This window comes from Onychostoma macrolepis, chromosome 09, assembly GCF_012432095.1.
Source record: "Onychostoma macrolepis isolate SWU-2019 chromosome 09, ASM1243209v1, whole genome shotgun sequence".
NCBI classification, from domain to species: Eukaryota; Metazoa; Chordata; class Actinopteri; order Cypriniformes; family Cyprinidae; genus Onychostoma; species Onychostoma macrolepis.
This window is the reverse complement of record NC_081163.1, coordinates 19,612,848-19,629,045: the sequence shown is the minus strand read 5'-3', so window position 1 is coordinate 19,629,045 and position 16,198 is coordinate 19,612,848. Positions and strand designations below refer to the sequence as shown.

Here is a 16,198-nt window from a genome sequence, read left to right as displayed (position 1 = left end):
CTTTTTGTCCGTCGATTTTAACTAGACTAACGCTGACAGACGTGCTGCATTGTGTAAAAGCACACACTTTTAGGCATGTTGTTTGGACTTATTTCATAAAGATAGGCACTTTATGAAGTTAATAAAGTGGTCTGTTGCGGATTTGAGATATATTATTTTTTTGTGTTATAAAACATAAAGCATTTGGGTGTTTTAGTATTTATTTATGTTTTTCTATGAAGACCTAGCCTGACTATGTCAGACTTCGTACTTCCGCTCAATTTCATTTCGCTTCTGTACTCAGTCTGATATAGCAAACCATCTCCCAGATTATCTCCGGCTCCGCATCAGCCGGGCCAACCAACGAACAGAGGGGGCGGGCTGAGAGCCGTGACGTAGATGCTAAGTGCCGAATTTAAGATTGTAATTTAGGAGAGGGAAATCTAAAACGACAGCAGACATGGAGACACGGTATGCTATTCGCTCTGTTGTGGAGAATATTTAAATGGAGATGATGTTGTGGCCCTACTCCCGACAGGTTTTGGGAAAAGTTTAATTTATCAACTGTTACCGATTGTCAGCGAGAAACTGGGGAGGCCGGCGAATAACATACGTCATAACCAACTGTTATGTGATTGGCTTACGGGTACACCAATGATTTTAAACTTCAGACAAGCACCCGCCCACGAGAAAGTAAATGCTTGTCAGTTATGCCCTTCCAGACTCTGTCTACGAAGCAAAGCGAAGTAGCAGAGTTTGGTATTACCAGGCTAATGAAGACCCGGCAACACTGACACTTTACCACAGGGCTCATGAATGCAGCTTGCCCCCGCATGCTAAGTTAAGACTTCTTTCACTGTTATTTTCTTGCATCTCACATACAGACAAAGACACTGATGCACGTTTAAATACGTCATTAACAACTAGTTGTTCAGTTCAGTTCTAGAATTTGCACTGCTAGAATTTCTGTAAAATACCTGTATTTTTCGGGAGTTAATGCGGTTGTCGAATGCGGTTGTCACTACCATATTTTAGTGAATTATGTGTGTACAGAATGCGATTAAGGAGTAAAATGTGAACTGACAATCGAAATTAGCTACAGTGTGTATGTGGCCCTTGTTTCGTTTTTTTATTTATTTTTTCACTGTTTTATTCACTGTTGTTTCTGATCAGTTTAATGTCCTTAATGGCCTTTTGCTGTACAAAAGTATTTCATTTCTTAAAAAATAAAAAATAAATAAATAAAAAATGTACTGACCCCAAATTTTTAAACAATAGTGTAAATATCAGTATGTTTGATTTGATTAAATATGTATTTTTCTAACTAATTAAAAAAAAAAAAAAACTGGACTGTCACTTTTGATCAATTTAAAGCATCCTTGTGGAAAGGTTTGATTTAATGAATAAGTAACTGACCCCAAACTTTTTAAAGAAAAGGTTTGCTTCATGCAAACTTAAAGATACGATTCACTCAAACATGAATATTCTGCCATCGTTTACTCACCCTTATGTCATTCCTTAAAATAATGTCTGTATGACAGAAAGAAATTCATACAGGTTTGAATACACCTTGACAGAATTTTCTATTTTGGGTGATCTGTCCCTTTAAGAGTGATAGAACAGCATGGAGTAGTAGAAATAGGGTGGAGAAATTGAATAGCTAAACGGCGGAGACAACAGCCCATATCAGTATGAGAGAGCGAGAGACAGAGTGAGAGGAGAGAAACTCAGAGATGAAGAGGGAATGGGAGGGGGATGCTTAAATAGTCTGCAATAAAGCAGAGCACTGAATGAAAATCTATACGCCGAGGCATTCATTAGCACTCGTTTGATTAATAGAGACGATAAGGCAACACACACATACGCACTGAAACATCGAACGCAGCCACGCCCATGGAGACACAGACCAATGATTCCAATTGTCTGCATAAGCAGACAATAAACCTGCAGCCGTAGTCACAAGTCGAGAGAATCTGAACATGACAACGGTTTCGTCACAGCTCTATTCCTGCTTAATAGCCACAGATAGAACATCGCACTCACTCCATCCCGTCTCGCTCTCTCTCTCGTGTATTTTGCTTGCTTTGTGATCACTCCATCCTGCTCATTCATCCAGTACTTGCTTGCATCAGTCCAGAGCCATGCAGATGAATTATTGATGAACGTACCTTCATGAGGGAGCCAAACAAATGGGGAAAGTGAGTGAGCGAAAGTGCTTTTTTACAGTCAAACGTAACAAAAAAAAAAGTCAAATTAACTCATGGACCACACTCTCTTTTAGTGTCCCAACCAGGAAGCATTCGACACTAATCTGCAGAATTGTTTCTAAAATATTTTTGGACAGTGTCACAATTTGCGTCACAGTTCTGGAGCCGCATGTGTGATGGATTTCAGCACCATCTGTGGCGGCCATCACCAGCGCCAGAGCACTAGCACAGACCCGCAGGCTGTGGACGGCTCTCATTGCATGCTTCCAGCTCCGATGGCTGTGGACAGCACCTGCTCTTACATTTCAGAGCACACATTCTGGACAGCTTCTTTACAGTTCAGTGCACCAAATAAAACACACTCAGAGCGGCATGATTTGAAGCTGGCCTCTGACCAGCTCAATTGATTACAGTGATTGCAGGCAGTTTGCTGTAAGTGTAACAAGGTAAATGTTCATTGTGTAAAATGGCACATAAGTGACTCGCTAGTGAGAGGCTTGGGAACTTTTGAAGCACTTTAATTGTTTTGTTGGCTATTCAGAGATTGACGTAATGCCAGCTGCAACAAGTGGACAGGTGTGTTGAGCAGAAATGTAAATTAGCAGCTAATATAAGGGAAAGTTTCAAGTTTCATGTGTTCCGACATGTACCAACAAATGTTTTGAGTTACTGTAGTTTTACTTTTTGAGGAAAACATTTCAGGATTTTTCTCCATATACAGTAGTGGACTTCAATGGAAGCCAACAGGTTACAGGTCCAAATTGCAGTTTCAATGCAGCTTCAAAGGGCTCAACACGACCCCCACCGAGGTATAAGGGTCTTATCTAGTGGAACGATCGGTTATTTCTAAAAAAATATAAATAAATAATAATTTATATACTTTTTAACCACAAATGCTCGTCTTGCACTAGCTCTGCAATGTAATCACGTTGGAAGGGTCACGATTTTTCCTTGCAGAATAAATCTTTTAAGTTTCAAAAGATTTAAACATCCAGGATACACACATGAATGTACAATTTTAAACAATAAACTGATACAAAGATATATAAATATGTGTCAAGCGCATCACAGGGCTAGTGCAAGATGAGCATTTGTGGTTAAAAAGTATATAAATATTGATTTTATTTTTAGAAAGAAAAGAAATGTCTTATTTCTCGGCTGGGATTGTGTAAATCCCTTTGAATCTGCATTGAAACTGCAGTTTGGACCATTGGTTCCCGTTGAAGTCCACTATATGGAGAAAAATCTTGGAATGTTTTCCTCAAAAACCTTAATATCTTTTCTAATGAAGAAAAAAAAGACATGGGTGAGTAAATTATCAGGAACTTTTAAATCTGGAGTGAACTAATTCTTTAACAAAAACGTGTGAAAACTGTACGGTTGTAAAAACCTGATCTTCTGAAGTAACATTGAGTACACTGCTGTAATTAGTGTAATGATATACAGTATGTATGAATATTTAGGCAATTATTCATTGTTTCTGGTTCACTGTGTTGTTATGGAAACAGCGTATTCACAACGTGACTTAGTGCACTTGTACATTTTGTGCAGATGCAAATAAATGTAATATTACATTTATGTCTATATATTTGATTAATCTCATATCAAGTTAGTTAACACACTAAAATAGCACTTTAGTTTACTGGTGTTCATTCACTTTCAGCGGCTCAAACAGGTCAATCCCTGGTATTATTGATTGTGACTGCATTATTTAGAACAATTATATTCTTTGTAGATTTTTTTTTTCTTCTTGAAAAACACTGTTAGCATGTAGTGTTATTTTTCTTGTCATATTTTGGAATTTTTAAATTGTCATCATGATGCACATTTTTGCCATTTTTATTGATTAAACTCATCAGTGACAAGCAATTTGTCAATTTGATAACAAGATTAACACTGGTTGCAGGTGAATTAGCAGGAATAGATTTCCATGTCACTGCTGTGTCCTTGAGCAAAGCACTTAACCCAGTGATGCTTCACAGGGGCCGTCCTTACAGTTAGCTGTCTGCTAATGGCAGATAACAGCATCTTGATTTGTGCAAACATGTAACGTGTGAGAAATTCTAGAGGTTAAATGTAGTGTGATTTACAGGATAAAGCTTAGGGCTCTTAGCCATAAGGTTGCTGGTTCAAGACCCACGTGCAGCAAGCAATCACCATTAGGCCCCTGAGTAAGGCATTTAACCTACCTTACATTCATTTTATTTTATTTTGGCATTACTGATAGCTTATTTCTTGTTTATTTCTTAATTAATAATATTTTATTTAGGTTATTCATTACTTTGTGTGTATTGATTTTGTGGCAATATGAGCAATAAAGTACTTTGAAATGAAATTTAATTGAAATTGAGATAAGAAGCAATGTTTTGAATATGTTTAAGAGATCATGTAGCATACGCAGGAAAGCCAGTAAGAAGTGAATAATCTTATCAAATAAGCAGAAACTAAAACAACTGGCTGGTTTATGTGGTTGATGCAGTTTTGTCCATGAATGTGATGGTTGGTCTTGAGGGGCACCATTGTACAGCAAGCGTTGACAGCTATGTGACCTTCAGCTGAGATGAAGATAGACTGAGTGGGGGAGTGTTGGCTGGGGGTAGGGGAGCTCGGTTTTGATGAAGTTGAGCTTGAGTGGTCAGCGAGGTGCCAGAAGGGCATGCTGAGATCTTTGCTGAGATTCTAGACATGGAGACATGGAAAAGGAAATGAGATGGAAAGTGGAGTGTTGTCAGCATGGAGGCAACATGAAGTGCCATATGATTTAGTGGCTCAATCAAGTGATCTGGTGTTATCATCATCTTTGATGATATATGATTATGTGATTGAAAGGTACTCGGGTTCAAATCCCAAGTGATTTTGCTTTTAAGTAAACTAATTAGCTGGGCATATCTGTTTTATTATTTTACTGACTTGAGTAATTTGACCTGTACTTTATGGAGCTATCAACATAACGTCAAATTTTAATAGGTGAAGAGACTTTTTTGCAAACAGAAAGCAGCAGAAGTATGGAAGGTATAGAAAGCTGATTGGAAAGAGATAACTTCTGAGTCACAAATTGTTTTAAATGAGGGGGGCAGATGCAACAGAATGTGGAAACGCTTCTGAGCTGTGGAAGGCTTTTCAGTACTGTTGCTTATATATCCTATGGCAGGATCCGTCAATGCAGCCAGACTGATAAAGTTTGAATTTGCATTTTTATATATTTACTTAGTCAAAAGAATGTGGTACAGCACATTGGAGTTAAATTGGATGCATAACGGTAACGTTCAACTTGTAAATTCTCATCTTGTGTATTATGTATGTAATTGATCAATAATTTTGCATAAAAATCTGAAATGTATACCTTCTAGTTTGAGAAGGAAAAACTTATAATTTTTGTCTTCATTATTCTATTATATTAATAAATGGCTGTAGCTCTGTAATAAACAGGCTTCTTCTTGATCAGCAAATCAACATAATAGAATAATTTCTGAAGGATCATGTGAAACTGAAGACTAGAGTAATGGCTGCTGAAATTCAGCTTTGTCATCACAGGAATAAATTACATTTTAAAGTATATTAAAATTAGTGCTGTCAATCGTTAATCACAGTTATGGACTGTGATTAATCATGATTAATCACAAATTTAAAATACTAGGATTTACCTTTAAATGTGTTGAAGAAATGCATGACAAACTAGTTTAAGGAAACTAGTTTTTCACACCTCCGCCAGGAATGAGACATAATCCTTATTATTCTTGTTTTTATTCAGCCATTATCAGCCTTTATACTGGCAATAAAACGTTTACCAAGCCACATCACTTCAATCACAGTATACATTTACCCAACTATTATCAAAAGCATTTCTAAGTAAATACAACAAAACATTTTTTTGCAACCTTACATGAAGTATTATGACAAAATGCATTATGAAGAAGAATTGGACCTGTTCTGCAGGTGCATTAGAGGTAATATTAGCATCATGCTACATAGACAATTTATGAGATTAATAGTACACTTTTACTCAGAATTCACTTCAAACCACCATCGAGTGTTTGTAATAACTTCATTTTGCGATCACATGAGTACATATACACTTTGGGCGGCCACGGTACATTTCAAAAGTAGCCAAAAAAAACGCAACCCACAGCTCTGTAATTTTTCCCGCGACTGTATTTTCAAAATAGCCCAATTGTGCGGGAAAACCGCGATCCTTGCAACACTGGTTCGCTGTACCCTTATCACATGATTATACATATCTCTTGCACACTGTCGCTCTCTCTCTCTCTCTTTCTCTCTCTCGGACACACTCGCGCTCTCCACGTTCGCTTCACACTCGCGCTCTCCAGCCCGGCACCTCATAATCACACAATCCCTGCGTCCCAATGTGCATACTATCTGCCCTATATAGTATTGAAAATTATTATCACATAGAATTTAGGATGGATAGTATGCACATTGGGACGCAGGCAATGATAGATTACCTTCCGCGCTGCGATGATGGTAAGAAGTTGGGGTCATATCTTATCAAACGATTAATTTGCGTAAAAAAATATTAAGGCGTTAAAATTTTTTGATTAATCGCATGTGTTAACGCGTTAACGTTGACAGCCCTAATTAAAATAGACAACAGTTATTTTAAAAATAACTAAATAATGTATTTTACAATCGTTTTTAACTGTATTTTTAATCAAATAAATGCAGCCTTGGTGAGCATAAGAGGCTTCTTTCAAAAACATTAAAAAATCCTACCAACCTCAAACTTTTGAATAGTAGTGTATGCCAAACCAATACAGTATTGCAGAATATATCTTGTAGGAGATGGGAAGGAGCGGGTGGCTGCATATTGAGCAGCAAATACTGAAGTATTGTTTCATGTGAGCAGTTCTCAGAAGAGTAGCAGGGGGTGCAGGCAGGCCGTAGGCTGTGTCACTATTATGTGGAAATGAATGACTAAAGTTGCCTACAGTACTTTGTTCTTAATGTAGCACAGCATGTTTTTTTTTCTTGTTTTTCATGTTTTCTCTGTTTTCCTTTCTCTGTAGACGGTGCGTCATGGATTTCCCTATCAGCCCACAGCTCTGGCATTTGACCCGGTGCAGAAGATCCTTGCCATTGGCTCTCGTTCCGGAGGAGTACGGCTGTATCCTTTTTTCCCCCCAATGCTGTTTTCTCCATAGTGTAAATTCAAGACTTTGGAAGGACTTTTGGGCTTTAGGATAGCTGCTGTCTGAGGTAAGGTATAATGCTGTCATGTTTCCTCGCTTTAAAGACCTCGCTATGGCATAAGAGGGGTGCAAGACCATTTGACTGACTCCCAGAGGAATCGCAGCACAATGTTACTGATGCATTAATACTGAGAATGACCGACAGAAAAATAGAGAGAGAGAGAGAGACACCCAGTTCCAACAAAGTTGGATAAATAATGGATAAACATGAGTATTGGCCACTAACAGAAACCCGTATTAGCATTAGCTTAGCATTTTTTTCCTGTAATTTCTTTGGCAGCATTAATGAACACACATGGAATCATATGGAATCTGTGTCTGCAAAACTCCACAGCAAATGAAATATTGAGTCAAATCAGTGTTCTTGCCTTACCAGTAAGCCTACAATGATGTTTTATTTTCAGAGATGTCTGATTCGATTTGCCGGGAAATTTCCCGGCTTCGGTCATTCGTCCTCATGTGTTTACATCATGTCTGTTAACAATAAAGGAAGCTCCAGCTACTTCGTGAAGAGCAGTACTGAAGCATATTCGAAAATAAAACCAGCTAATGAGCAGCTAATAAGACTCAGTATTACTACATTTTTCCACATTTAAATCTATTTCACAAAATTTTGCAGATTTTCCCCAAAACATAGAAAATGCAAAGTAAGCAGATTCCATGGTGGCCTTATTAAAAGTATTAACTACAGATACTATGAATATAAATTCACAAAAGAGAGAGCTCATAATTTAGAAGTGAAAATGTGTGATCTGATTTGTGGTGTGTGTAATTTATTTTTTCAGCCGCATGAATAAATTAATCATGTTCCTTTAACTCCATGCCAGCACTTGTACAGCTCGAGTGTCTGGAGTGTTTTATGATTTGGAAACATCGCCTTCAAAAAAATCAACATTTAAATTTTTGGTTTGTCCTCAACGATCACGCTATTTGTTTGGTTTATCACAAGAGGTTTCCTTGCAATATTGAGGAAACAAAGTCTGTGTGCAGAAAGTCAATCAAGCTGGAAGTAGAGAGAAGAAATGCCCAGAAATCATGTCGCAGACAGATGAAATGATGAAAGGAGGGAGTAAAAGAGAGATAGTGGGCCATTTTTGCATCACAGTGAATTAGCTTTGTGCTAATTATGGACCTGTCATTAACGTAGATAACTATGGACTGTGTTACTTAACTGTGAAAAGCATGACTCTCCCTGTCTCTCTCTCTCTCCTCCAGATACTTTTTTCTCTGCTGTTTTTGTCTGTCTGTCTTTCTGTCTATCCTTCCTTCCATATGTATTACATGCTAATGAGACATGAAAAGAAGGGGCTTTGACTCTGTTGGGAGTCATTTCTGTGCCAACTGACAGTTTTGGCATGGACTATTGTGAAGAACTCGCTACGTGCACAAATTTTAGTTCATCTTTGTATTTTGTTGCATGACATATACTGAAAGGACTTGTGTATGCCTAGGCCTTTTATTAGTTTTAAAATGAAAAAGGTTCAACAAGCACATATGGGTGTTTGAGAACACACACACTCTTGTCTAGGGATGCACAGTATGTTTGGTACCATATTGGTTATGGGACAATATTAGACAATTTTTTATATACTGCAATACACACTACCTTTCAAAAGTTCAAAAGACAAATAAACAATATATTTCCTACGATTGGACATACAATGGCTTACTAATTGTGTTTGTTTCAGATTACATTTGGCACTTTTCTTTCTCCTGCCTGACTCTTTCTCTCTATCTTTCTCTGACTCTGCGCAGAATGGTATATTTAGTTCTTGTTCAGAGCTCTGTATTGATTGAGAGAGCCAAAGTTAAACATTCACACTGCACTATTGATTATCAACCTCTCTGTGCACTCACTGCATACACTGTCTGCAAATCATTTTTATAGGCGAATACTTAATGTGTGTGTGTGTGTGTGAGTTTGCATTTGTACTTATTTTATAAATATTTGTAAATATTTATTAAAGTAGCGTCTCTCTTTATAATTTAGTAAAGAAAGGCAGCTGACAGGTATAAAACATACGCTTGCATTATGTACTGTATATAAAAATAGGCACAATGCTGAAGTAAGCAAGGAGCACATCATACTAACCAGATTTGTTGATGTCATCTATGTGTGTGTGTGTGTGTGTGTGTGTGTTTTGATGCAGATCTTGGCAGGGTGGCAGTATGCAGGGCTGAGATTGGTGTGGCATTCACTTCACTGCAGTCAGCTAACTGCACAAGCTCCATGAATGAAGACAAAGAATCAATCTCGTACTAATCCAATAAAGTCATTCTGAACTCGTGGAAAGGATGCAGTGCTATAGAATCAAACACAGACAAAAAACCTTAAGAATCTGTTTCGAGAAAATACATTCAAAAATTTTGCTCAGTCCATGTGCAAATGAATTTGACCCCAGATCTACAGCAAGTAATCCTGACAAAATTTAATTGTCATGTTGATGTAACAGTCTATACAAAGTCTTAACAGATTATGCTGGCAGCTTGTGTGTGTGTGTGTAAGGACGAGGTAATAAAATGGATATGCTTCAGTTAAACAGCAAAAAGATCTTTCCAAAATCAATCATGTCACAATTACAGGATGGTACACAACATTTGTTTCTGTTTGTGAGTAGGAGTAGCATATTCAGTGTTATTTAGAAAAGTTGCACTCTGGATTGTGTTTGTGAAGAGCATTTTACAAAGTAAAATGATAAAAGTGTAAAAAGTTTTAGTTTGGGGTGTTTTGCATGTTTTAAAAAAAAGTCTCTTATGCGTACCTAGGCTGCATTTATTTGATCAAAAATACAATAAAACTTAAATACAGTAAAATATTATTACCATTTAAAATGTTAAAAACTATTTTAAGTATTCAAAGTGGATTTGTATTCTGTAACTTTTAGTATGATGTTTATTTACCTGCTGTGGTATAATGTAGATATCTGGGTGACTCAGTTATTGATTTTATTGCACTTGTACGCTATTAATCCTTCAATTAACACCACTAAGTTCAGCATCACCTGCATGACTCATGAGTTCTCTAACAGCAACCCTGTAGCGGTCAATTTTAATTCACTGGCATCGCATACTAAATTATTTTCAATTGTGATAAAATCAGACTGGTGCATGATTGAGGGCGACAGTTGACTCCCTTCCAAACATTGGCCTTTCAAATCTACAGCTTCGAGCATGCGTGTCATTCATCTCTGGTGTTTTGTTAGGATCTCCTCTTTGACACGGGTGCACTATGGGCTGCTTTTCGAGTGAAGTAGTCCTTATCATTGCAGGAAGTGAAGAGAGGATTACTGTCCAGTAGGAGACTGGTAAAATAATTCTCTACCCGTGTGTGTGCACATGTATGTGTAATTCAATTCGATGTGCATTTCTCCGAGAGTTTGTAAGTTTGTATGAGTGTAAACGTGAGTGTGTGTAAGCGCGTACATGCGAACAGGTAATAGAATTCTCCTCTGTGATAAGCTGTCGATTCTCATCAAAGTGGACTAGCGGAAAGAGAGAGAGGGGAATTGGTATGGGAGTGATGATGAATTTTGGTGAGATGGCAAAAGCAGAGGTGGGTGGAGTCATGTAACCTTCTGCATAATTTTTTTCCTCTTTCTGTTCCATTTTTATTGGAGTGAGGAGAGAGGGTGTGAAAGAGCAGGAACCGTTTTCATTATCAGGCAGGGCACGTTTAGAGTTCACCGCAGCCTCTGTCTAGTTAATGTCGGAATGATGGGCGAAACGCACACGCACTCACACGCTCTTCCAAACACATCTAACGCAGCCACACAGAAACATGCACAAACACCAAGGCAATGACAGATGTCTTGTGCGTGTGGTCAGAGTGACAGTGAATAATGCTGAGATCTTAGCGCTGACGCTGATAGTTAGCACGCTGCTGCCATCTTTCCTGCTGACAATATGTCACCCTTCTTTACAGCCTCTCTTAATATTTATAACATCTTTGGGCCAGTTCTCTCATGCTGATTTTTAAAATTCTCTTCCTCCTTTTTGGCAGTTACACTTTGATACATTTGATTTTAACATTAAATGTGTTCTTTCCAGTTATTCATGACCACATACAGTACATAGTACACACAATTTGCTTTTAAAGTTTTTTGTTTGTTTGTTCTTTTTTTTTTTGAAAGAAATGTACTTTTATTCATTTCATTTAAATGCTTCTCTTTTGAACTTTCTGTTTATCAAAGAATCATAGTAAAAATAAAATAAAAATCATGGTTTCCAGATAAATATTAAGCCACACAACATTCAACATTGATAATAATAATAAATGCCTCTTAAGCACCAAATCATCATATTAGAATGGTTTCTAAAGGATCATGTGACACTTAAGACGGGAGTAGTGGCTGCTGACAATTCAGCTTTGCTATCAAGTCAGAAAGAGCATTATTGCCAAGTATGTTTGCACATACAACGAATTTGTTTTAGTGTCACAAGCTTCCAGTACACAGAGACAACAACACATAAATATAAAATAAAGATATAAGAATAGAATAGAATAAGATGTAGATATGTACAAGGATGTGGGGTGGTAACAAATAAATATAAGGATATTGCAAATTTCATATATTTGAAATTCAAATATTAAATAGTTTGTACTGTATTTTTGATCAAACAAATGCAGTATTGGTGAGCATGAGAGACTTGAACTGTGCAGACTTTCTCAAATGGTATTGTATCTGATTTTAGATTTACCTGGTTATGAATGTCACATACTGTGGTTGGTCGATTTACAGTCTCTTCCCTTTTTAGTCTGTGAATCTTAGCCAGAATAAGCTGTAATGTGGACTAGACTTCATGTTTATGCATGAAACCCTTAAACACAATGGCCCTGTCCCAAATGGGGCACTTGATGTGTATTTGCAGTTGAGACCTATGAGACCTCAAGGTTCTGATTCCCCTTTATGGCCGCTATGTACCCTCAATGCTCACTTGTGCTGAGCCTGCGCCGATGCAGACTACTACCCAACAGTCTATGCAGCATTACTTCACCAAAGTCGGAGGAGGGACACAAGGGCAACATTTAGAACAGGGCCAACGTGACTGGATATGGATACATATACTAACAGCTTCAGTGATCGAGATTTTGGCACCACTGGCAGGGATCTATGATTGTCCTATCTTGGATTTCCTGAAGGAGTTGACAGTGCAGTATTAGAATAGTGTATTTATATATATTTTATGTATTTATTTTAGTACTTTAGGTAATGTAAGTTGAGGTTTTAGGCTTTGGTTCTGCATATATCAGTGTGCATCCTGCATCCTTTCTGTCACCTGTGCACATGTACAGTCAACATGTACGCGTAACTTTGTAGTGTAAATCTATCTATAGAGCTTAGTCAGGCCAGATGCATATTGATTTTTACAAGGATGGAAACAAGGCTGTGAGGGATAGACTACAGTCTTTAGAGTGGTACAGTATGTATTGTCTAAAGGTACTATGTCATGTAAATTTCCAAACTGACAACATACAAAACTGTTTTATGGGTATAGTAAAAAAAATCTTAGCAGATATGCTTTGTCTGCTGAACAATTGGCATTTTATACAACTGGCACGTTATAGTCTGTTCTTCACAGCTTCACTGTAATTCATGTTAAACATTAAATATATTACTACCCTGAGTAAGGTCTGTAGATGGTTAAATAAATACAAAAAAAGAACAAGTATTATTTCAGGTATTATGACAATGATGTCACCAGCATCATTAATATTCATCTCAGTGTTGTGGACTCAGAAAACGTTGCCAAGCCATATGCCCACAATTACAACAGACACACACACACACACACACACACACACACACACACATACACACACTGTAGCGAGAAACCCGTGCAGGGAGCTAAATTACATTTGATTTAAACTGATTTATAGTGAACGTCGCTAATTAAATTAATGAACATTTTATGGCTGCAACAAGATACAGGACATATACACAAACCTACACACACATTTGTCTTTCTTTCTTGGCATATGTTGTTTTATACTGAAATTTACTATAGTATACTATAACATATATTTTACTATAGTTGTGGATATTTTTCTTCTGGTTATGAATATAGTGAAAGGCCATAGAGATATTCAGAGCAGCGGTAGAAAGATCAATAAAATGTGATTAACATGTGTGTGTGTGTGTGTGTTTGTGTGTGCGTTTGAAGGCTTTCATTCTTTACTTAATTAAGATAATATTTGGATTATGTTTGGGTGCCCTTGAGGCTTCTGTCCTTTCAGGCTTCAATTAACCAGCATACAAATTGTTTCGGTGTATTATGTGTTGTGTTATGTTTGTGCATTTCTGTTTATGTGTGTGTGTGTGTGTGTGTGTGTGTGTGAGAGCACTATGTTGATTTTTGTCTTGATGTGCGTGTAATGCATATGAACTACCTCCTTGACCTGGTCTCGGTTTGATGGAGTGGGCAAGTTTCGGCGGAAGTTGATTGGCTGATTATTAGAGGGATGGAGGGAATGTGGGGGTGGCAAGGCAAAGATGGAAAAGAGAGATAAATGGCGTTATTCGGTCATTGTGCGGAAATGATTGCAATTAGAGTAACTGAAAGAAAGGCCTATGGGCTTGATGAGTGTGGAGGTGGAGAGGTTCAAGAGCAGATCAAAAGAATGATGGAGGAAAAAAAAAATGACTGATTGACTGTCACACAAGCAGATGTACACGTACATGCACACACAGCTCTCAAGTGTATTCACACTGAGGCAAACATTCCTACACACTTACAAATAGAATAAAAGCTTCTTCTGTGGTTAATTGTAGCAACTAGATCTTCTGATAAAGAAATATTTAGTGTGGTGGTTTTCAACTACAAAGAGGCTGCAAGATAACTTAAAATGAATAAATATATAATTTTTTATACACTCTAAAAAATGCTGGGTTAAATACAACCCAGTGCTGGGTAAATATTGAACAGAACACATGCTGGGTTGTTTTCAAACAACAGTTGGGTTAAATGTTTAACCCAACCTTCTGGGCAGTAACCCAACTGCTGGGTTCGTCCATATTTTACCCAGCGCTGGGTTGTATTGAACCCAGCATTTTTTAGAGTGTATTATTGTTAATAATTCATATGAATATCAATATATTAAAACATTAATGAATAAACAAACAAACAAACAAATAAATAAATAATAGTAATTACTATTTTATTGTGGTTAATTAACTGACTTATTTTGACATATCCAGTTTCTGTAAATAATATATTTTAGTTTATATGTTAATGTTACATTTCTAATAATATTTCAATATGTAAAGGAAATTTTAAATATTATGTTGGACTGTGGGGCACCTACAAGTCAAAAAGGTTGGGAAAAATATTATAGTGTTGTAACTTGTAATAGTTGGCATATTTGACTTTTTTATGTATTACATCAGCTGGTAAGTGTTGGAAGCTGGAATTTAATATTAACAGCAGATAAAGCTGCTATACTGATTTTACAAATTATTTTCAAAATTGTCCAAAACAAAACACTCATATTGGTCATGCACTAATGTTTGAGGTGACTATGGATCTTTTGGAGATTAAAATGTTCTTGATGTAACAGTATGGGTTTGTTGGTCCAGTGTATTGGTTACTGGGTACTTTAAATGGTTGGTTCACCCAAAAATGAAAATTCTGTCATCAATTACTCACCCTCGTGTTTTTCCAAACCCATAAGACCTTCGTTCATCTTCTCTCATGAACGCGCGTTGAAGACTGACACAGAAGAGAAAGAATTGTTGAATAAAGTCGTTATTTTTGTTTTCTTTGCGCACAAAACGTATTTTCATAGCTTCATAAAATTAAGGTTGAACCACTGATGTCACATGGACTTTTTTAACGATGTCCTTACTATGTTTCGGGGCATTTAACGTGTGACACGTTAGTGACACAATTTTAAATTTTGGGTGAACTATCCCTTTAAAGCACCACCACATAGATGGTTTATTGAAGAACTAGATAATAAAAAGCTCAATACATCTTACAAAAGTTCTCCTAAAGTGTATTTAAACTGTAAAACCTTATTTAGTTTAGTGGGACCTTTGAATGTAGTGCAGGAGTCGTATGAACCAATTTTATGGAACTTTTATCAGAAACAGTAGATGATGACCAAATTTAGATTTTTTTTTTAGGTGAACTATCCCTTTAAGTACTCACTAAACATTCTGTCCACACACATACAAAAATGGTCCCAAGAGAGTTGGGGACACAGATCACATTACACACAGACACACGTGGGCCTATGCTCAATCGATATCCTCAAGAGTCAGGGCCTCCCTGATTGCCTTTCAAGTGTTCTAAATGAACGCTGCTATGGAAAGGGCAGGAAAAAGTGAAGACATGTATGTGTTATTGAATGAATGTTGTTCATCTTCAGGCACTAAACTTTTTGTTTCTCTTTTACACCTACGTTCTTTCTTTTATTTATTTGTTTATTTTTATTTTTTTACTTTGTTCTCTTTGCTGTTGTGGGCATCCTGTGTATATAGACAGGCAGAGAGAATTAGAGAAACAGAGAGAGAGACTAGACTTGCTTTTTATCTCTATCATTGCCACATTTAGCTTTATCTTTGTCATTAAAATTTAATTTACCTTTTTGTTTGATTTGTAAATTTTATTTTATTTTATTATTTTTCTATTTGCATTATTGCAAATGAAAATGCAGTTTTTGTTGTGTCAAGTACTCTAAATTGAATAGAAAATGAAAACAACAACAACAACAACAACAAAAAAACAAAGATAGAAAAAAAGAAAGTTATTATAGTTTTATCTTTTAATTGTCCACCTTTTATGTGCTTCTGCTTGCTGTTTTTA

At 36.8% G+C, this 16,198-nt stretch overlaps 1 protein-coding gene across 11 annotated transcripts in view; it reads left to right on the top strand.

Moving 5' to 3' along the window:
• stxbp5l (syntaxin binding protein 5L) overlaps positions 1–16,198 on the top strand; it is a 153,470-nt gene that overhangs the window by 17,081 nt on the left and 120,191 nt on the right. For all 11 annotated transcript variants that reach the window (XM_058786992.1, XM_058786997.1, XM_058786993.1 and 8 more), the window contains exon 2: positions 7,211–7,308. In XM_058786992.1, coding sequence (XP_058642975.1) covers positions 7,211–7,308 — 98 coding nt within the window. The remainder of the gene's footprint in view (positions 1–7,210; positions 7,309–16,198) is intronic.